Genomic DNA, 24399 nt, shown 5'->3' on the forward strand with positions numbered 1-24399 from the left:
ATAAATAGTTAGCTGTATTCCACGAGTAAAGAAGTGGACACAATTTGGTGTAAAGTGGATGACAAACAATATTAAACAGGAACCGCATGTGAAAAAGAGGCTATGGAAGAGATATAAGGAGACAGGTGAAGAGCAGATGCATGAAGAATATAAGTCTAATGGATTTAGACTTATATTCTTCATGGTAAGGAAGGCGAAACTGGAATATGAGAAGAGATTGGCCCTAAGATCCAAAGAAAATCCTACGGAAATTTTTAGCTATGTGGCCAGTAGGAGGAGAAATGATTGTGGAAGAATGACATTGTGGGATAAAAATGGGAATCGATGACTGATTCAGAGGACATAGTGGAATTGTTCAATGAACACTTTATTGGTGTATTTCATCCTGGAGGAGTAAATTTTAATACTAGAGGGATAGGGCAGGTAAGAGGTTTAGAGGTGCAGGAGGAGAGCATGTTCCAAATACTGAGTACTCTGGATGGTATTTCACCACGAGTTTTGAGAGAATATGCTAAAGAACTGACAGCTCCTTTGGCCTGGCTTTTGCTTAATGCAACCGTATTTATTTCAACCAAATCTAACCAAACCAAATTTATTATCAACCAAATCTAAATAAATACGTTTGTTAAGCTTCCTAACATTTGGGAAACACTTATCATCAGAGATCTCACCTTACGTTCCAGGCCACCTACAGAGGGTGCATCACCTAGACTTTAAAGTCACCCACCTGGTTGGCATAGTATCATGTGGTATTTGTGTAGATGTTACATTAGTTTTTTTGTAATCCCTGAAGCTGTCTCAGTGACTGAGACGAAATATAGGAAGTATTAAATTCTGTTTTAATCCTTTCTGAGTGCTGTATACAATCCACTAAGCCTTCAACATGATGACATGCTTCAGCCTCATTACTCAGTGTAGTGCCTGCATGCACATATCGTAAGCTGTTGTGTTCCCTGATGATTGTAACTTGACTGTGCCAAAATATTGAAAATATTAATTCAATCTATTATTATTATTATTATTATTATTACATGACACCTCCAGGGAGTCCAAAGACTCATCGAGGGAAGGCACCTACTCTACAGGACTTTCTCACCACTCAATCCACCAACTGCAATCATCATCTACAGCAACGCCATCTACTGCCCACCACCACCACCACCACTAGTATTTTCACTGACAATCACAAACATCCATGCCCATGGCAGGATTTGAATCCGCACTCTTTTGGCTGGAGAGCAAAAGGTTAGCAGATATGCTAACCACTCGGCCAACCAGGCCGGCTAATTTATTTTAGTTAATATTAGACTATGTTATAATTTCCTTAAAAAATACAGTTACAGCTGTAGGATAAGTGGATAACCATCTTTATAAACCTGGAAAGATCTTAGATACATGGAGGATTAGCATGTTGAATTCACAATTTTTCAATAGTGGTAGCATCCCATGAATTCACTTGGTCCAATAATTTACTTAATTTGGATATTTGGCTCCAAGTCAGGTCTCTTCTGATTACATTATAGGTCAATCTGTCCCCTGACTAAAACATTAAGTTTACAATTATATTTTGTGGTACCCATCAGAACAGTACCATTACTTTACCAGTTATAGTGATGATATTTATGTTGTGGTTTAAAGATTGAAGAGCTTGCATTTCCAAGAAGGGTGTATTAAAAGGATGAGCTTTTATGCACAGATGAAGCTTTAGCCCTGAAGTTGATCCCTCCCCTCTGTAATCATACTGAAATATGGTTAAGATATACAGATGATATCTTTGCTGTTTGATCTCATAGACTCTTATACCCCATGCTCCTTCAAACCTACACTTTCTTACCAATTAATTTTACCTTTGACATAGCAAAAGAAACTTAAATCTTCTTGAATACTAAGTCAAATAGTTTCCTGTTGTATAATTTACCATTAAACCCACATATATGCAGATATCTACATAGAAATATAAACTATATAAACTAGAAATTTTTCATAACTTTTAAAGATACCAAGAAATTTTTTACTTGGTTTTATACACCCAAGGTGAAATACTTTCATAACTTTTGTCTTCATGCAGAATAGATTTCATCTTCATAAACAACACTGCATCTGGAATGACAGGCTTACATTATTCAAACAAAACACATGCAACCAAAAAATTATCTAATTCTTTAAAAAGAATAATAAGTCCCATCTCTCCAAACCAAATTATATACACACACACACACACACACACACACACCTTATTTCTTATATTAGAAACACAATACGTAGAGTGGACTTCTTCTAAAATCGTATAATTAGATCAATCTACAAACCACTGGACAAACTTACACCCCTGAAGCATATTAAAGGCTACCAGGACTCACTCTCCTTTCCGCCAGCCTGGTTGGCTGAGTGGTATCTACTCTCCAGCAAGAGGCTGCTGGTTCAAATCCTGCTGCAGGCATGGATGTTTGTGATTGTCCTACTAACTGTTTACCATATGTACTGCTATTACCTGTGACCTGGTGCAGTATTATTATTATTATCTGAGACCTCCAGGGAGTCAAGGACTCATTGAAGGAGGCTATAAATCACCTAAACCAGCTACCATGCCTTCCATCAAATTCATTCACACTAGTTGTACTCACTGCCCCTAAGGGCAAATTATTCACTCACTCACTGCTCTCTGGGAGAAAAACCTAGCTCTTACCCCTTTCTTGACTGCAAATAAATTTAACTTCCATGGATGCCTCCATGTTTTCTCCCCACCTTCCATATAACGAAAAATTTCATCAGTTGATATCTTATAATGCCCATTCAAAAGTTTATAGACCTCTATCATATCACCCCCTCTTTTTGCTGTTAACCAGAGTCTGCAATTCACATACTCACAATCAGTCCTCATAATCTGAGAGGGCACTCGTGAGTCAAGCGCAGTGACATGTATAAGAAGCGATCCTGATTGGGATACGTTTTCTAGGAATAATTAAATATATATGCATAATTGTTTGAGTAAGAGAGGTTGTAAACATTGTGTGCTACCGGTTTTATTAGGGTGGGGGATTTTTTTTGACAAAACTTAATTACAAATCGTTATTATTAGACTTAGTAACCTGCAAAAAATGGCAGCGGCATTGTCATTCCATGACTTTAATTTAGATTTCAGTCGTTTTGTTAAGTGTGAGGTCTGTTATATGTATTCTTTTGATTACATAAATGATTTGTGGATATTTGGTGAGGATGGAAGGAGGGTGTGTGCGAAGTGCGACCTGAACGAGGAATTGATGAATGCAAATATGAAATTGATGACAGAAAGTGTTAGTAGCGAGATTGTTGCGGGGAAAATGAGTGCATGTTTGAAAGAGAAGGATGGTGAGAAAGAGAGGCAAAAATATGTTAAAAAGTCAGTAAAAAAGAAAAAGAGCGATTTGAAAACAGCAATGGATGTTAAAAGGAATGAAAGGGAGGTGAGAGTGGTGGAAGGAAACGAAATTGAGAGAACGAATGAAACTAGAAATGGTGTGATGCACAAATCGAAAGTGAAAAAAATCGAAAGAATGGATGATAGCAAAAGTTCGATGCATGTTGGACTGAAAGTACAGAAACAAAGAAAGATGAATGATGGTGAAAATGGGAAGAATGATAGCGAAAGTTGGACGCATGTTGGACCGAAAGTACGGAATCAAAGAAGGATGAATGAAAGTGAGAAGAGGGGGTCGAGAGTTAGAAAGTTAGAAAGATTGAATGATAGAGAGAATGTCTTGCGAGATTCAGAAGTTAAATTGGATTGGATGAGGCAAGAAATGAAATTAAGAAAATTCAGGTAAAAACTATTAAAATAAATAATGATGGCATGAAAGAGTTAACGGAAGATAAGCAAGTGGCATTGTATGGCGACTCCATTATTAAAGGTGTGCTGGAGGATAAAATGCACAAGGTATGTTTTCCAGGCACTAAAATGAGTAGAGTGATTGAAGCATTGGATATGAGGCAGGAGCAAGCAAAAAAGTTAATAGTATTAATAGGTACGAATAATTTGAGAGAGGACAAAGAGTGTGTCAGAATGGATATCAGGAGACTGCTTAGAAGGATAAAAGAGAATAGTGTGACAGGTAGGGTAGTTAGAGTGTTGCCTAGGTATGACTGTGGTGAAATGAGGCGGAGAGCAAGGATTATGAATGATATGCTGGCTGAAATGTGTGAGGAGATGGGAGTACAGTTTGTTAATGTGTGGAATGAGTTTAAGGGATGAAGTGAGCTGTATGGGAGCGATGGACTGCATTTGAGTGATTATGGTGCGAGTTGCTTGGAGAGACTGCTGCTGAAAGGTAGAGAAGTGAATAGAGAGAATGAATCAGATTGAGTGGGAAGTGATGTGGGAGAGTAAGACAGGAGAGATTGAAGAGGTGGTTATGAATGGCGAAGTGAGTGGTATGAGTATAGAAAATGAGAGAATGGGTGTACAAGAGGAGCAGGGAAATGGTGAGGCTCAGGGTGGACAGGGGTACATAGCATGATAAAGGTGAATGCTCCAAGAGGAGGTGAGCATGTGTAGGCAGGAAAGGAAAGGAATGACCAGGGATCAAGAGGAAACAGTTGGAATTGAAAAGGGTTTTAAAATGAAGAAGCAGAAAGGGAAATGGCCCCAGTCGAGCATGGAGAGATCACATCGAGTGAGTGGTATCAGTGGAACTACCTGTAGATCCAGAAATGAGCTGTTGTGTTTGTATACAAATGCTAGAAGTATAAGAAACAAGGCAGATGAAATGGTTGCACTAGTTGCGTCTATTCACCCAAAGATTGTCAGAATAAGTGAGATATGATTGGAAGAGGATGACATCCTGACAGGAGTAGAGATGGAAGGGTATGATGTGTTTCGTGAGGACAGAAGGGGTAAAAAGGGAGGGCGAGTGCTATTGATGATAGTGAAAGAGTTATGTCCATATCAAGTAGAGATGCAAGAGGGAAATAGTGCCAGTGGTTTTGAGGCAGTATGGTGTGAGATAGAGGTGAATGGAATTAAATACTTGGTGAGATGTTGTTATAGACCAGGTAATGTGGATGGTAGTGATAATGAAATGTACAATCAAATTAGCCAAGTAAATAACAAAAGGGTGATCATTATGGGTGATTTTAATTATGGCAATATAGACTGGAATGAAGAGATAGCAACTGGAAGTAAAGAAAATGAGTTTCTTGAGTTTTTGGGGGATAAATACCTTAGACAGTATGTAACAGAGGACACACGAGGATTGAGGGTCTTGGATTTGGTCATCTCATCAAAGGATGTAATTATAAATGAGGTGTCAAATCATCCACCAATTGGTGAGAGTGACCATGAGGTGATTACCTGGGTGGTTGCCAGCAGAGTGCGAGGACCTCTGTGAGAAAAGGGTGTATGTGGAACTATGGGGGGGGGGGTTAATTATGAAGAGCTCAGGAGACTGCTTGTGGGTGTAGTGTGGAATGAGGAGTTAGTTGGAAAAGAGATCATTGCAGCTTGGGGTTTTTTCAAAAACTACTTAGCAGATGCAATGTCTAAATGTATTCCAAGGGTGAGAAGGTTAAATAAGGTAGGTGTGAGATGGATGAATAAAGAGATTAAGCATGCAATACAGAGAAAAAGGGCATTATGCAGGCAGCATAAGAGAAGTGGAAATAACCAATTCCATGAGGTCTACAAAGACCAAGCAAGGAGGGTGACTTGGTTGGTGAGGGTAGCTAAAAAGAGGTATGAACAGCAGTTGGTTAATGAAGCCAAAAAGAATCCTAGGGAGTTCTTTCGATATGCAGCCATCAAAAGAAGGAATAATTATGGAAGGATAACATTGATTGGAGAAAATGGTGTAAAGGCAGCTGATGCAGAATGTGTGGGTGGAGATACTTAATGAGCAGTTCATAAACATCTTTCAATCTTGTGAATGTGACTTCATGTAGAGATTAAGAGCAGTTGATGATGGGGAGGAGAGACTGACTGTAAGTGAGCAAGAGGTGTATGGGGAGTTGAGTAAACTAGATGTTAATAAGGCTGTTGGACTTGATAATATATCACCGCGTATTCTGAAGGAATGTGCCAGGGAGTTGACACCTGCCTTGACATATTTTTTTAATATGTCTTGCACTCGGTCAAGTTCCTAAGGAGTGGAAGAGGGCAAGATTGTGCCACTTCATAAAGGAGGTAATCGAATTCAAGCATCAAACTATAGGCCTATCTGTGTGTCAGGTGTTGTGGTTAAGTTGTTGGAGAAGTTTGTGAGAACAAGGATCCAGAGTTGGGCTGATAACAATGGTATTATCTTTGATGGGCAGCATGAATTTGCTAAAGGGAGGTCATCTTTTAGTAATCTACTTACTTATTACAATAAAGTGACTGCTTCCTTGGACAGAGGAAAAGTATACACAGTAATATACTTGGATTTTGCAAAGGCTTTTGATAGAGTACCTCATGATAAGTTGACAGTCAAACTAGAGCAGATGGGGTTGGATATTAGATTGGTCCATTGGATTGGAAACTGGCTATCTGATAGGTATCAACAAGTTGTGTATGGGGGAGCGATATCCAGGAAAAGGAAAGTCACTAGTGGAGTGCCTCAGGGGTCTGTTTTAGGTCCATTACTGTTTAACTTGTATATTAATGATATAGGTGACGATTTGTATGGAGATATTCAGTTGTTTGCAGATGATACAAAGTTGGGACGAACCATGAAGTGTAGTGAAGATGTTGTGGCCTTGCAAGAAGACTTGAATAAATTGACTGATTGGGGAAGCAAATGGGGATGTGAGTTCAATGTTGCAAAATGTAAAGTTTTAAAATTTGGAAACCAAAGATGGGATGCAGAATTTATGCTTGGTGAGAATATATTGTTGGAGATAGAAGAAATAAGAGATCTGGGGGTGATAGTGGATAAGGATCTAAAATTTAGGGGACACATCGCCAAAATTGTGAAGACAACACAAAGGGTTCTTTGAATGATGCAGAGGACACTGACGTGTAGAAGTAGGGAGATTCTTGTTCCGTTGTATAAGGCTTTGATTAGGCCACACAAGGACTATTATGCCCAGATTTGGTCACCGGGTTTTCAGAAAGATGAACAGATGTTGGAAAGGGTCCAAAGGAGACTGACTAAGGTAGTTTCTGACCTCTAGAATGTCGAATATGAGAAAAGATTCAGAAGATGTAATTTGCAGAGTCTGGTGGACAAGAGGAAGAGGGGATATGATAGAGACCTACATGTTGGTAAGGGGGTTGTTATAGGATCAATGCTGGAGACGTTTTACAGAGAATAGTGGGAAATCAGGGGAGAACCAGAGATCATCCCTGAAACTGTATACAGAGGGTGTAAGTAGGGGAGTGAGAGGCAGGTTTTTTTCGTGCAGAGTTGTGAATGATTGGAATGCCTTGCCTGAGAATGTGGTGTCTGCAAAGAGTTTGAATGTGTTTAAAACACAGTATGATGAGCTGTGTTTGTGATAAAAGGACCTCCCAGATGAGTCTTTGACTCCATGAGGTCTTGGGGTGGTAATAATAATAATAATCTAAATCCCATAATCCAGATATAATCTTTGTAACTCTTCTTTGCACCCTTTTCACAGCTTCTTTATTTCATTGGAACCTGGGAGACCAAATCTGCATACAATAATTTAGGCATGGTCTTATCAAAGCCTTATAAAGAGGCAAAATGACTTCCTTATTCTTACATGTATGATCTTTGATGTCTTGCACCATAAAAATCCAAAATAACTAACTCTCCTTTCCAGGTATTTTTACAATATCTCAGTGTGGTACATAGTATAGGACAGATAACCATGGTCAGAAAGAAGGAGCATATATATATATACAGGGTGTTTGGGATAAATTTGACAGTTTCGTAAGGAAAAAGAAAATCTTCTTTGTATCTATGAAATTTAATGAATTGACAAAAAAACATTACAGGCAGAGTTAATTACAATACTATCAACAAGATTTACTCAAAATAACCACCATTAGCATCGATCACAGCTTCAATTCTGCTTCGGAACCTCGAACAAGCTGATGCTACAGTCTCCCTGGGAAGGGCCGCAAAAACTGTTTTAATTTTATCCATTAACTGGGCTTTTGTATTACTGGAAGTGCGATTGGTGTCTTTTTCAACTGCGCCCCATACAAAATAATCCATGGGGTTAAGGTCTGGGGAGTTTGGAGGCCAAACATTTGGACTGGTGAAGTCGTAGAAATTTTCAGACAACCATTTTTGACTTTTCCCAGAGGTGTGGCAAGGGGCCAAATCCTGCTGCCATACATACGGCCTACCATTGGCTACCCTTGTTATCCAGGGCTTGACTACAGTTAGCAACTCCACGAACAAAGCCCGAATTCCAATGCCAGGGTTCTTCAACACCTGTTCCTGCAGATTTGCGAGGAATTCTGCTGTACGAACGCAATCAGATCGTCTGCTAGGGATCTTTCTTCTTGCTACATCCTCGTAGTCACCATTGCAAGTCTCTAGTTCATGCCTGATTGTTTTTACTGTATTCAGGGAGCATTGGGCAGCAGTCGTAATATCCTTATTTTGATGGCGGGCACGAATCATCATGATACAAGTTATTCTCTTCCATGATTCAGGTGGGTTCCAGCTATCCATCCTTTCTGACATCTTGTATATGAATGAAGAAGGGTCCAAACTTTTAAATGAAGAGAAGTGTGTGTTAATACATGTAACTTACGGAAAAATATAATTAATTATAAATATGTCAAATTTATCCCGAACACCCTGTATATATATATATATGTGTGTGTGTGTATATATATATATATAAGGAGTGGTATGATAGACTTTATGTTCCCTAGGAGGGACGTCCCTCAATGAGTCTTGATAGACTTGTGTTTCTTAGAAAGGACCTCCCACGATGAGTCTTTTGGCTCCATGGAGGCCTGAATAATAATAATAATAATATGTTAGGTCAATGCCCTGTGATTGCAAGTAGATTGACATCATCGAAACCTAATTAATTCTTTGATAGAACAGTTAATCCTGTCTACATATTCTGCTGTGTCTGTCTGTTGCTTGTATTCTTTTTCTGGATCAGTTTGCATGTCTTGTGGGATATATAAACCAAATTTTTTTTTTAAAGAAAATCCCTGTATCCAGTGCCATACGGAGGGCATAGCGGAAGAGGCACCCGCCATGGGTGCAACTAGGTATGGGGTGCAAAACGTAAAAAAAAAAAAAAATATATATATATATATATATATATATATATATATATATAAAAGTCTGCTATTTTATATTGTATTTTTAAATTTCGGCAATACGGCGCTTTAGACACAAATTTGCAACACAGCAGAATTCCCCTATATTTGGTAACACCGGTGAGTTCCAATTTGTCCTGAGTTAGATGGCAATAACAGCACCTAATATCACGACTTGAACCACTTGAACATAACATTTTTTGCAATTGTTCTCGTTTTTGTCTCAAGTAAATTGTTCCGTCGCACCATTAACTATTAATGAATGTATTTTCCCATTTTATGATTTTGTAGAATTTTGTATCTCAAAATCCCTGCCTAATCCTAAATATTTGCATAGATAATCTAATACATTCTTCTGTTATCCTCCTAATGTGTCTATCTGTCCATCCCAAGTTTATTACCTTCCATATTATAATTTTAATCCTTTTATGACCTCCTTCGATATCATTCCATCTACCTGAATCCCTCGTTTCATGACCCACCCACAAAAATGATTTGCCAGACCTTATTTATACCCATGAAACCCAGGACCCAATGAAAATCACAATCTTCCTGCCCTCAATATTTCCATTCATCTCTACTTTTTGTAGATAAGAGAATTTCAAACATGTAATTATAATTAGTCTTGTTGTCGTTCATAAGATAAGTTGTGTTGTTGCTGTTTCGTAATTATTGTTAGATATTTTCTCTTTTGTGGAACAAAACATACTGGAAAAGACAGATAATTTTGTTTATATACAACATACTGGCATATTGGGTTAGTGTAGTGTAAATAATTATATTAATAAAAACACAAATTTAAATTAAAAAACACTTCTAGGGTAATATGCCACCAAAAAAACATTCTGGTGCGCAGTTTAAAAAAATAAGAGAACTGAAGATTGAAGATATAAAGAAAAATATAACTCCAATTGATATTTTTCTTAAAAAATCATTTACACCTCTAGTTCATTCAAGCTTAACAACTGAATTAAATCTGCCTTCTACAAGTAGTCATGTTTCATGTGAAATTGAAACAGAAGAGAAAAGTGCAATTGAACATCAAAAGCAGGAAATTGAGAAGCAATGTAATAATGATAATTATATGGTGGATGTTAAATTAGAAAATATTGATAATGCAAAAATAATAGGCTTTAATGATCCCACAACATGGCACATAACCAATAGTAATATACAAATATTTGTTCAACATGGACCTGAGTTGTGCGATACTATAAGTGTTTATCCTGATACAGAAAATCGTCATTTTGATAAAAAAATGGTTTGTAAAAACCATGTCAAATGCAGAACAAGTACTCAGAAATTGGTTGATATATTGCAAGCGAAAAGATTCACTGTTCTGTTTTCCATGTATTCTTTTTGGAAAAAATCAGAATGTATGGACAACTGCGAGGTTTCGAGACTGGCATCATTTGAATCCTATTATCATGTCATGAAAATTCATTATATCATAAAAAAATTACGTCGAATGGAAAACTTTCTAATCAGAAATTAAGAAAGGTGGTTTTATAAACGATCAATTACAAGAAGCAATTTTAAAAGAAAAAGAAAAGTGGAGGCATATTTTAAAAGTTATTTTGGATGCCATTCTGCACTGCATAAAAAATAATGACACTTTGAGAGGAACTTGTGAAAAAATTGGTCATCCCGAATGTAGAAAATTTTCGAACACAATAGAATTAATTAGTCATTACGATCCTATTATTGCGCAACATATTGAAAGTCATAAGAAAAATTAAGTTAATTATTTCTCTCCTATAATACAAAATGATATAATTAATATAGTTGCTTATAAAGTTAGACAGCATATTATTTCAAATATTCAAAAAGCAGAATATTTTTCTATTTTATTTGATAGCACACCTGACACTTCTCATCAAGAACAGATAACTCAAATTTTGTGTTATGTTAACATTGATCATAATATGAAGAAATGCAGCATTGAAGAAACCTTAATAGATTTTATTGTAACACATGAAAAAACTGGTGAAGCACTTGCAAATGACATCGAAAAAAGTTTATATCAGACGGATCAAATATTAGAAATATAAGAGAACAGTCATATGATAATGGAGCGAATATGGCAGGTAAATACAAGGGGGTACAAGCCAGGATATTATGTTTAAACAATATGGCGAGGTTTGTACCATGCACTGCTCACAGCCTTAATTTAATAGGCGTTCATGCTGCACAAACATCTGTTCAAATGAAATCATGTTTTGGAACAATTCAACAATTGTTTTAACTTTTTTTGTAAATTCTACTAGTAGATGGGATCTTTTAAAGGAAAAATTATCTGTTTGCCTTACACGAGGTGGTCCGTGAAAGCTAACACGGTAAAAGCCTTACGAAATCAAATGCCTTTAATAAGACAACTTCTTAATGAAATGTGTGATGGACAAAGACAAGTTACAGTAGACTCTGTAACAAATGCTCGAATGTTGCTAAAATTATTAACAAAATTTAATTTTGTTGCACTATTAATATTTTAGGATACAATATTAAGAAAGATAAATAAAGTAAATTTACTTTTACAATAAAAAAAAACCACAGTCGAAAATGCTGTGAAAATGATAAAAGCTCTAAAAAATGAAATTCAACAGTACCGAAATGATTTTTTCGATTCGTTTTACAATTCGGCAAAAAGTTTAACCGAAACAATAAATATTGAAATTTGCATTCCAGAAAAGAGACGGCACAAAATAAAAAATATGCCTGGTGAGAAAGCTACTGGTGATTCGTTTGCCATGAATGAAACTGTTTAATAAAAAAAGAAATGTGTGAAGTTTTAGATCTAATACTCATACAACTCAATGATAGATTTACTGCTTTACAAGAGGTCGCAAATGACTTCAGTTTTTTAAATGGACACGCTTTAAAAATTATGCAGCTAGATGATCTCAAGCGATGCGCAGCTGACCTGGCATTGAAATGTAATAGCGACTTAGATGCTCCAGAATTTGTATGTGAAATTGAGAATTTCAAATATCAAGCCGTGGAAGTTTTTGAAAATTTAGGCGATATGGATGCTTTTCAAATCTTGCAAAAAAATTACGAACTCTCATTACAATACAAGTATCCAAATCTAGACATAACATTAAGGATTTTCACAACAATGCCTGTAACAACAGCTTCCAGTGAATGTTCGTTTAGAAAATTGTAAAATCGTGCCTTTGTTCTTCTATTGGACAAGAACGATTGACAAACATGTCTATAATGTCAATTGAAAAAGATATTGCAAAAGCATTAAATTATGATGATATAATAAATGTGTTTGCAAATGAAAAAGCTAGAAATTTTTTTTTATAAAATATGCTGAACTTATTTGTTTTTATTATATTATTTTATATTATACCTATGTCGTGTATTTCTTTAATCTATTTGTCATTGAATATGAATAAAAATTTGTTCTTATTTAATAGATTATTTATTTATTCAAATACATAATTGGATTTACGAGCAACTCGTTTCGACGGGGTTAATAGTAAATATTTAACATGTTGCATTTAGTAAAATATAACTTGTTACATTTAAATTTTTCAAAATTTTTGTCATTTTTGGATTAGGTGGGGTGGGGGGCGCAAGTTAGACATTCCACAGGCGCTTCATACCCTCGTTATGGCACTGCCTGTCACATGCATATGGAGACTAGCAAACTTACCCTTAGCTGAAAAATCCTTTTAGAAGTACTACATTGCCTAGACATATTTGAACTCACATCTTTCCAACTATAACAGGTATTATTCACATCACTGCTGATGGAGTTTTAGAGGCTTATTTGTCAAGTGGTTTTTGTTTTCAGACTTTTTCATTTTTTCAGCTATAATATATGCATATTGAATCTACAAGTCACATGTGAAAGCTGCTCAACTTCAGTTCTTTTAAAAATGTTTATACATATTTCTCTTTTCAGTGTGATACTAATTTTTATCCTGTTCAAAACTGGATGACGGTAATTCCTTCCTATTTCAAATTTCATACTTCATGTTCTGAACCACTCTGAAGTTATCATTGTCCACCCCCCCCCCCCCCCACCCCCCCCCCCCCCCACCCCCCCCCCCCCCCACCCCCCCCCCCCCCCACCCCCCCCCCCCCCCACCCCCCCCCCCCCCCACCCCCCCCCCCCCCCACCCCCCCCCCCCCCCACCCCCCCCCCCCCCCACCCCCCCCCCCCCCCACCCCCCCCCCCCCCCACCCCCCCCCCCCCCCACCCCCCCCCCCCCCCACCCCCCCCCCCCCCCACCCCCCCCCCCCCCCACCCCCCCCCCCCCCCACCCCCCCCCCCCCCCACCCCCCCCCCCCCCCACCCCCCCCCCCCCCCACCCCCCCCCCCCCCCACCCCCCCCCCCCCCCACCCCCCCCCCCCCCCACCCCCCCCCCCCCCCACCCCCCCCCCCCCCCACCCCCCCCCCCCCCCACCCCCCCCCCCCCCCACCCCCCCCCCCCCCCACCCCCCCCCCCCCCCACCCCCCCCCCCCCCCACCCCCCCCCCCCCCCACCCCCCCCCCCCCCCAATTACAGTGATACTACCTGGACTTTGTTAAGGCCTTTGACAGGATACCACATGGAATTCTAATCAGTAAACTGCAGCACATGGGGATGGTGAGATGGATAGGAGGGTGGTTGATGGAGAGATATCAGAGAGTAGTTTATTCAGGTGTAGAGTCCAAAAGAAGACCTGTGACTAGTGGTGTGCTGCAGGTTCTGTTCATGGACCACTGCTATTTAATTTGTTCATTAACGATATAGGAAAGGATCTGAGAGGAACTGTTCATTTATTTGACGATGATGCAAAGTTGGGTAGAGCAATAGTGAATGCAGATGATGTCAAAATTTTGCAGATGATTTGGATAAATTGGAAGACTGTGCTAAGAAGAATAGATGTCATTTTAATGTAGCAAAGTGTAAGGTTATGCATTTTGGGTTGAAAAGATTAGCAGCAGTATACCACATTGGTGGAACTGTACTCTAGGACGAAGCCAGAGATTTGGGAGTGTTGGTGGACAGGGAGTTGAAGTTTAGGGGATACATAGCATAAGTGGCTAAATCAGCTCATCAGATCACTTGGTTACTGAAGAATACTGTTATGAGCAGAGACAAGCAGTTTATTGTTCCTCTTCATCGAGCCTTGATAAGACCCCATCTTGACTACTGTGTCCAGATCTGAGTGCCAAGGTTTCTTCTTGATGGGGGAGGAGGTAGAGAGGATCCAGAGGCAAGGGACCAAGATGATAGCTGGTCTATGGAATGAACCTTACAAGAACAGGTTAAAGATCTGTGAATTGCAGAAATTGGTTGATAGGTGGAAAAGAGGTGATATAATTGAGACATTCAAATTGAAGGGTTTTTACAAGATTAATTCAGGAAATTTTTCAGAACAGGTCTGGTGGTGGGAGAACTAGGGGTCATCCATGGAAACTGAGTAAGGGTGTTAGAACTAGGTTTTTTTACTTGGAGAGCGGTGAATGAGTAGAATAAGCTGCCAGAGTTTGTTGTGGGTGCTATGACTGTAAATGAGTTCAAAGCAAAGTATGATAGATACTGCGTGAATGCTGAATAGTTGTTCTTGAGATGATGTTTAGGGCCTCCCTGAGTCTAAGGACTCCTTGTAGTTGCCCATAATAATAATAATAATAGATGGATACTATGAGAGCTCTACTCCACTCATTGGGATTTCGACCTTCTGATCAAACCTTCTGAATTTTGATGGGGAGGTGGTAGCGAGGAACAAGAGGTGAGTGACCAAGATGGTAGCAGGTCTATGGAATGAACCTTACGAGAGCAGGTTGAAGTTTTGTTGGTTACAGAAACTGGCTGATAGGTGGAAAAGGGCTGATATGATTGAGCCATTCAAATTACTGAGATGTTAAAAACTATAACTCATTTTTTAGGAATGTTAGTCAAGTGAGTAATATTTATTATCCGACTAGTTTCACCGATTTTTGCTATCGGCATCATCAGGGATACAATTGGTAAGCGATATGAAGGTAACAGACTAGGTTTCAGCTGACGGTTCTAATTAATACAAAATTAGTACTGTTCATGAGACAATACGCGTATCGCGGGTACATTGATTTATTGGTTGAGAGACATAATGTAATTGCTGTGAAAGTTCATTTTTTTTAGTGTTTAGTGATCTAATTAAAGTTTTCCAAATATCAGGTAGGATTAGACCTTGATTCTTATTTAGGTTTCCTGTTGAATGGGCGACTATAGCAGCTTCCTTGAAGGTTCTGGAAGAATGGTAGTTCTCTACTACCAACCATCTTATCGAGTGGAATAAGACTCGATAAGATGGTTGGTAGTGGGAAGAAAGGCCTGAAATATCTTGTCTGTTGTTTCTAACATAGCCTATGTGCTCCTTTTTGTCTCGTTTCTAACCAATGTAAATCTGACCAATGTAACTAACACCACAGAACAAGGTATATTGTATACTCCAGAGTACTTGTAGAACAGATGAGGATCTTTCGGTGATCTTAAAAATTTCTGAATAGTGTTGACTGGCTTGAATGTTACTCTAATATTGTGTGGTTTTAGAAGGATAGCCAATTTTTTGGAAATGGTGCTAACAAATGGAATAGTTACACTGCTGATGTATTGGGTGTCATCACGTTGTCTTTGTGGTATATCCGAAAAGAGAATCTTGTTAATGAGTCTTTTAGGATAACCATTTAAGGATAGCTCTCTGGATATTGTAGCTAATTCTTCTTGTAAGTTATCTTGGTTTGTGGTATACTGTATAGCTCTTTTCTTAAGCATACGGACAATGCTAAGTTTCTGAGATATATGATGTGACGAGTTGAAATGGAGGTAACGTCCAGTATTCGTAAGTTTTCTATACACAGACAGGTTGATACTGTTATTGGTTTGTTTCTTTATTAGGATGTCTAGGAATGGAAGTTTTCCATCTTTTTCAATTTCTAATGTCAATTTGATAGTATGGTGGAAACAATTGATTTTGTTGACATATTCCATCTTATCGAGTGGAATAAGACTCATATGCCCTATATAGAAGAGAACTACCATTCCAGAACCTTCAAGGAAGCTGCTATAGTCGCCCGTTCAACAGGAAACCTAAATAAGAATCAAGGCCTAATCCTATTAGACCTTGATTTATTTTGGGAAATTTTGGGAAAATTTTAGGAATATTTTGGAAAAATTTGGAGAAAAGAGCAAAGCTAATAATAATGGCAAATATCTGTTGGATTTCTGCTCAGGACATGGACTGATTATTATTGACACCATGTTCCAACATAAAAATGTCCACAAATTCACATGGAGAGAAGAGGCTAGGAATAAGAAAAGTCTCATTGACCATGTTATTGTTGATAGTGATGTTTTCTCACTGGTGCAGGACACCAGAGTGTACAGAGGATTTGAAATTGGAAATGATCACTATTTAGTCTTGAGCAGGATAAAATTGAATTTCATATTGAAAAGAATAACATGTAAGAAAGTTTTTAAGCGAATAAAAGTTGAGCAGCTCTCATATGTGAACTGTAGACTAAAAATACACAAAGATTACACAGTCCAACACAATTTTTGCTGACTTTTATATGAGACTTGTTTTTTACTAATTTGGGTGCGCTGATTTCAAATATCACACCCATTTTTCTCTATCACGTCAGGTTTTTTCTCTATGGCATTATCTTTTTGCTAATTTGTAAGTTTTTGATAGTTTTAAGGAGGCAGTAGTATTTAGAGGATCAAAAAAATCGATTTTTTAATATTATTTTCTGAAAGTATGTACTTTTAAAAATCTATTCCTAACTTTTTATCAAGAAATTCGAAAAATTCCCTAAGATATAGCCTATTATTCAAAGCGGTACGCAGATCAGAATCGGAGCGCTCACCGCTCTTGCTTGTTAGTAAACGAATAAATGCGTAACAAGACAAAAAAAAAACCAGAGACTTTATTGAAACGTTATAAGCGCTCATCATACTTTCACGATCGATTAACGATTGACTGATTTCGGTCGTTCTTTGTCCGCTATGATGCATATAGCATTCATTTGTTTTAGGCAGTTGTCATCGCCTACTTTTCATCACCTAAATGTTGTAGGTCGGTTATCGGCCTCTCTCGCATTCAAAGCGCAAGCATGTGCTGTTGCAGGTTCGTACGCATTTATTTGTTTCTAACAAGTGAGAGCGGTGAGCGCTCCTATTCTGATCTGCGCACTGCTTTGAATAATAGGCTATATCTTCAGGAATTTTTCGAATTTATTGATAAAAAGTTAGGAACAGATTTTGAAAAGTACATACTTTCAGAAAATAATATTAAAAAATCGATTTTTTTGATCCTCTAAATAGTACTGCCTCCTTAAAACTATCAAAAACTTACAAATTAGCAAAAAGAAAATGCCATAGAGGAAAAACCTGACATGATAGATTAAAATGGGTTTGATATTTGAAATCAGCACACCCAAATTAGCAAAAAACAAGTGTCAGATCATAATCAGCAGAAAAAAATTTGTTTTTTGTTGGCCAGTATTATTGAAGAAAAAATGAAAGAGCTTGAGAACAGGAATCAAACCTTGGAGATTCAGTGGCAAACTCTGAAGAAAACGTTGATTGATTCTGCCAGAGAGGCATGTGGTGAGGTTGTCTGCAAGGATAAAAAAATCAGAACTCCCTGGTGGACACAGGAAGTTAAAGAGGCAGTGAAGGAAAAGAAGAAAGCATATTAAAAGTTCCTGTCAAATAAGTCAGCTTGTGCGTTTAGAGAATATAGAGACAAATGCAAGAATGCTAAACAGTGTGTAAAACTAGCTAAACAAAAGTCATGGGAGGACTTTGGCAAGAATATAGAAAATAAATATCAAGAAGGAGGCAAAATATTCTGGAGGAAAGAGTGCTGTAAAAGGAGTTAGAGATGATAAAGGTGACATGAAAACAGGAGAAAAAGATATCCTTGAAGTATGGAGTAATTACTTTGAAAAACTGCTAAAGGAAACAAGCAGTGATGACAGCACAGTGATAAAAAACACTGACCAGGCATGCAGTCAGGAATACATATCCATACTTGAAGTAGAAAAAGCTATCAAAGGCTTGAAATGTGGAAAGGCAGCAGGAGTAGATGATATTCGACCAGAAATGCTGAAGTATGGTGGTATAAGAGTCTTACAGTGGCTGCACTGCATAGTTCAGAAAGCCTGGACAGAGGGACAAATTCCCGATGATTGGAGTAGAGCTCTCATAGTACCCATATATAAAAAGGGAAATAAAACTGAATGTGAGAATTACAGAGGTATTTCCCTACTAAGTGTCCCTGGCAAGATCTATGCAAGTATACTTGAGAAACGTTTGAGAAGAATTGTAGAAGAAAAGCTTGGTGAAGAACAAGCTGGTTCAGGCCAAATAGAGGCTGTCAGGATCAGATCTTCACTTTATGACAAATAGTCGAGAAAGCATGGGAATATAACAAAGATCTGTATTTAAGTTTTGTCGATTTGGAAAAGGCATATGACAAGGTGCCAAGAGAGAAGCTATTCAATACGCTGCAGTTATATGGTGTCAGTGGGGCATTATATCAAGCAATACTTAGTCTTTATTTGAGTTGTAAGTCAGCAGTTAGAATTGAAGGAAGTACAGGAAGATGGTTTAATGTTAAATCTGGTGTGAGACAAGGATGTACATTATCCCATCTGTTATTCATTATCTATATGGATCACATTATGAAGGAAAGTGGTATTAAACATGATATCAAAATTATTATTATATTATTATTATTATTATTATTATTATTACTACGGGTATCTTCATGGAGTCAGTAGACTCATCGCGGGAGACCCAAACTAGCAAAACAATATCTGTCATATCTCTTCTTGAATTCATTTACAGACGAAGGGCTCACAACTAAGTCAGGCAATGAATTCCACTTATTCACCACCCTCCAGGCAAAAACCTTTTTCTGACATCTTTGTTAACCACACTCTTCTTTAATTTCCAGAGATGACCTCTTGTTCTTCCATCACTATCACACAGCTGAAACATTTTCCCTGCAATTGGAGATGTTAATGTCAGCTCTTTGCTTTATGCGGATGATGTTATACTTCTAAATAAATCCGCTACAAGTCTGCAAGATTCTCTGACTAAATTGAATAGCTGTTGTAATAGATATGGTATGAAGGTCAGCAATAAAAAGACAAAGACAATGAAAATTGGCAGAATCATCGAAAATGTCAACTGTGTTGTGAATGGAAAACCTGTGGAACAAGTAAAACATTTCAGCTACTTAGGCACGATTTTTACTGAAGATGGTAAATTAAATATAGAAATAGACAACAGAATCAGCAAAGCTGGTATGGTGGGAAGTCAATTGGATAAATTCATATGGAATAAGAGAGAAATTTGTCAGAACACTAAATTAGCTGTATACAAGACGGTGTTCAAACCAGTTTTAACTTATGGATCTGAGAGCTGGGTCAGAAGTAAAACACTTGACCAAAGACTAGAGACTGCAGATATGAGAGTCCTGGGAAGGATTATAGTCGTGAACAGATGGCATCAATGGCAATATCATATTAAAAACGAGGATATTACGAAAGAACTTGACATTGTCAGCATCCAGGAATGCGTTGGCCGAGCTAATCTCAGCTGGTATGGTCACTTAAACAGAATGGGCGAAGAAAGATTAGCAAAACAAGTGTTCTGTGCCAAGTTGGCAGCAAAACGACCCAGAGGAAGACCTAGATATAGCTACGGTACAAAGTGCCAAAGAAATATAAGAAATATAAGATCTGATAATGTTGGAGTCTTGACAAGTAACAGACTGATTTGGAGGAAAATTGTAGATAGGAAGTTAGTAATGATGTAGTACTATCATATCCTGTACACCCCTTGAGGGTACGTGGCAGGAATTTGATGATGATTTGATGATGATGGTCTAATCCTACCTGATATTTGGAAAACATTAATTAGATCACGAAACACTTAAGAAATGAACTTTCATGCCAATTACATTATGTCTCTCAACCAATAAATCATGTACCCACGACACTTGTATTGTCTCATACACAGTACTAATTTTGTATGAATTAGAACTGTCAGCTAAAACCTAGTCTGTTACCTTCATATCGCTTACCAATTGTATCCCTGAAGATGCCGATAGCAAAAATCGGTGAAACTTGTCGGATAATAAACATTACTCACTTGACTAACATTCCTAAAAAAAAAATGAGTTATAGTTTCTAATACAAGTAGTCAAGAAAAAAAGTCACTCATTACTGAGATGTTTTTACAAGATTAATCCAGTGGAAATTTTTCAGAATAGGTGTGGTGGTGGGAGAACTAGGGGCCATCCATGGAAACTGAGCAAGAGTGTAGTTAGTAAGAATGTTAGAACTAGGTTTTTAACGTGGAGAGTTGTGAACGAGTGGAATAGGTTGCCATAGTCTGTTGTGGGTGCCATGACTGTGAATGGGTTCAAAGCAAAGTATGAGAGATACTGTGCAAATTAGTATCTTGTTCTTGACCTGATGGGCCTTCCTCGATGAGGCTAAGGACTCCATAGAGTTGTCCATAATAATAATAATAATAATAATACTGCTATGTTGTAAATAGTCTTTATATATATTTATTATCCTCAGAAAAGCATTCTTTGTTATGTAGTAGTTGTGGTGGATGAATTTCATTGTCTAGTGTGAGATTACTGATTAGAGGCTTGTAAAAGTTCTACATTTGTTTTCTACAGCACAGTTTTTGGAATATTGAACCCTTACCCCATCTGTATTTAATGTATGATGCTTTTGATTTGTGGAGGGGAGGGGGAGGAGACACAAAAACAGTATATATTTATTGCTGTTTTATAAACAAATAATGAGTGCTTAAAGTGAAACAGAATGATATTTTGTTTTTTTTTTCAACAACATAATGATCCCACAATGTTTTAATGTAGTTTTTTCTTTTTTTTGAAAGCATTTGACCTACTTTTTCTCTCTCTCTTTCTTCTCCTCCTCCTTCTCACTCGAAACATTGGATACACCATTCTTCTTTCTTTTCTTTCATCTGTTTTTTGTAGGTGACAGATATATCCTGTGGTGGCGGTTTCACTGTATTTGCTGCTACAAAGAAAGGAACTCCTTATAATGTATTTGGAACAGGATTAAATACAGATTCACAAATTGGATATCACTGTGTAAGGAAGGGTGAGTTTAGTGTCTTTTAATCTATCAGGGTTTCATATAATATGAGCCTTAGCATCTAATGTGCAAGGAGGGAAAAAAATGTAGGATATATAAAAAAAAAGACTCAAGTATTCAAATATTATGAAAAATAAAAATATTTATTCTTAAATTCAGAGTAAAAATAAGGCAACATAATATTATTATTATTATTATTATTATTATTACATCACACCTCCAGGGAGTCCAAAGACTCATCGAGGGAGGGCATCTACTCTACTCTACAATTCTTCATCTCACTACTCCACCAACCTTCATCATCTAACACCAACGCCATCTACCATTGATTACCACGACTAGTACTTTCACAGACAATCACAAACATCTATGCCCACGGCGAGATTCGAACCTGCAGCCTTTTGGCTGGAGAGCAGATACACTAACCACTCGGCCAACCAGGCCAGCAGTATTTTTCTTTTTAACTTTATGGAAATATAGTCATCATCATCATCATCATCTTCTTGATATGTACTCTTAAGGAGATACTCCGATATATAGGATACTCCGACAGTATTACACAATTAAGTTTACATTTTTACTAATCTTCTGTCATCAATTTTCCTCCAGATTAGTTTGTCACTTGTAAGCACTCCAGTATTGTCAGATCTTGCATTTCTGTTTTGTGGGACACTTCTGACTGCATCAATCCAACCAGATCTTTTTCCTGCCATCTTAGCTGGAAGATGCTAACTTTCCTCTCTCCTATTCTGTTTTTTAAGTGACCATACCACTTCACACTCATTCTGTTCATGCAGAGCGATTCACTTTTCTCAGAACTCCCATAAAATGCATATGAAAGTTCTGAGTTTTGCTCTCTTGTCACATCTAGTCTTTATAAAGTGTTTTGTGTGTTGAGGCTTAAACGCTGTGAAGAATTCATGTTGGAGGCTTAATGGAATATTATCAGCACTAAGAAAGGATTAAAACTAATTTTAATGCTGCCTAATATTTCGTCTCACTCATGATGTAAATGTAGTCGTAAGACTACATTTACATCATTCTGTAATCTTAAGACCACATTTACATCATGCTGTAATCTTAAGACTACATTTACATCATGCTGTACTATATTTGTTCATGGTTTAAGACAATGTGACAAGAGAGCAAAACTCAGAATTTTCATATGCATTTTATGGGAGTTCTGGAAAAAGCGAATCACTCTGCATGAACAGAATGAATGTGAAGTGGTATGGTCACTTAAACAGAATAGGATAAATTCTTTGTTGTTTATCAGTGGATCAGGGAGTATAAAAATATAATTATTTTCCTTAACAGAAATGCTAGTAAAGAATAGTGTTGTCTAAATATTTATGGCTGAAGAAGAACACTGACTGCTTTGTAGTCAGAGAAAGTATTACTACTGGATTATGCATCATTGATCATGGGCATTTAGGCAGAAGAATCAAAGAGTGATTAACATTGTATTATTAAATGGAAATAAGAGTAGTAAAAACAACTTTAAGATGAAAATTTAGGATATAAGACATGCTGGTAACTACATGTTTAATCATCATCATGAAATATCTGTCTGCTCTCAGGAAGTGTATAAGATGCTGTGATAGCACTACATGATTAAGTTAATATTATTAATATCTTCCTATCAACAATTTTCATCCACATCAATTTGTTATTCATCAGAACTCCAGTATTGTCAGATCTGAGGTGCAACTACATCAGTCTACCTAGATCTTGGTGTTCTTCTGGGTCTTTTTCACCAAAAGCACCAGCTTTCCTCTCCATTCGTTTTAAGTGATCATACCACCCTAAATTAGTTCTGCTTACAGATTCCCTGAATGATAACTATGTCAAGTTCCTTTCTGATATCTTCATTTTTTAATATGATTATCTTATTTATACATTTATTCACTCTCCTGATTTGTCTTCCAACTCTCATATCTCTGGCCTGTAATCTTCTATCAAATATGTCCAGCCTAACTTTCAGATATTCCTAAGTTAAAATTGGGTTGAACACTGTCTTATATACTGCTATTTTGGTGCTTTCGTTTTACTCTCTTATCCCATATAAGTTTATGAAGTTCTTCAAATAGCTCCCCACCATATGCTTTGCTTAATGTACTATTTCCATATGTAATATGGAAGCACCTCTGCTTATTGCAACTGAGAGTGATTCTTATAATGACAAGAGGAATCTTTATATGGCCATTTTTAGTTGATGAGTTAGTTGATCTCATAGAAGTATCTAGAATTTTTTCTTCCTGGAAACTTGAGTTTTTCATTCCATATACAAGCAAATGGGCCAGAGAACATACACATTTAACAAATAAAGATACTATTAGCAGATGATTTATTTAGAAATATTCCTAAATGTTTAACATCATTTGCATAAAGTCATCAGCTAAGTTGAATATTTTTTGATTATGATATCAGATTTAATGTCACTTTCCTTGATAATGTGATCCATATGGATATTGAGTAAGAGTTTGATTCTTATTAAATTAAACCATTGACTTAAATATAGATTATATGTTAGACCTGTCTATCACTGTAGCATTTAGAACAGCTTTTCTCTTTGCATGTTGTCATATGTCTTTCCAGATTAACAAAACTGAAATATAGATGCAAATTCTTTTGGTATTCTCATGTTTTGGTACAACATGACAAAATTTCATGGTGGCTGGGGCGTCGCCCACTTAAACAAGGCCCCCCGTTGTTTTCTCCAGGGAACCAGGGCGAACAGCGATAAGTCAGCTACTAGAACGAATCTGAAAATAAACCCCAACATCACCAGAGTTAAAGATCGGTACTATCAACGTAAGAAGCCTGAATGGCAAAAAAATGGAGCTAGCTGAGGAATTAGATAAGTAGCAGATCGACATAATAGGGGTGACTGAAACAAAAAAGACCAAAACTGGTGAGATCTTTCTGAGCAATAAATACAAAATGTTATATTCAGGCAATGACAATCAAGGAAAAGAAGGAGTAGCCATAGTATTCAACACAAAATACGAGGCTAATCTTCTTGAATGGCAGTCAGTCTCAAGTAGAGTAATG

General features: G+C 37.3%; 1 protein-coding gene across 2 annotated transcripts in view; it reads left to right on the forward strand.

Annotated features, from left to right (window-relative positions):
* LOC150097407 (RCC1-like G exchanging factor-like protein) overlaps positions 1-24399 on the forward strand; it is a 264930-nt gene that overhangs the window by 92493 nt on the left and 148038 nt on the right. For both annotated transcript variants that reach the window (XM_090407234.1, XM_090407235.1), the window contains exon 3: positions 21225-21351. In XM_090407234.1, the coding sequence (XP_090263360.1) occupies positions 21225-21351 (127 nt within the window). The remainder of the gene's footprint in view (positions 1-21224; positions 21352-24399) is intronic.

This window comes from Typopeltis vanoorti, chromosome 17 (genome assembly GCF_054136105.1).
Source record: "Typopeltis vanoorti isolate ZY-2024b chromosome 17, IOZ_Tvanoo_1.0, whole genome shotgun sequence".
NCBI lineage: Eukaryota > Metazoa > Arthropoda > Arachnida > Uropygi > Thelyphonidae > Typopeltis > Typopeltis vanoorti.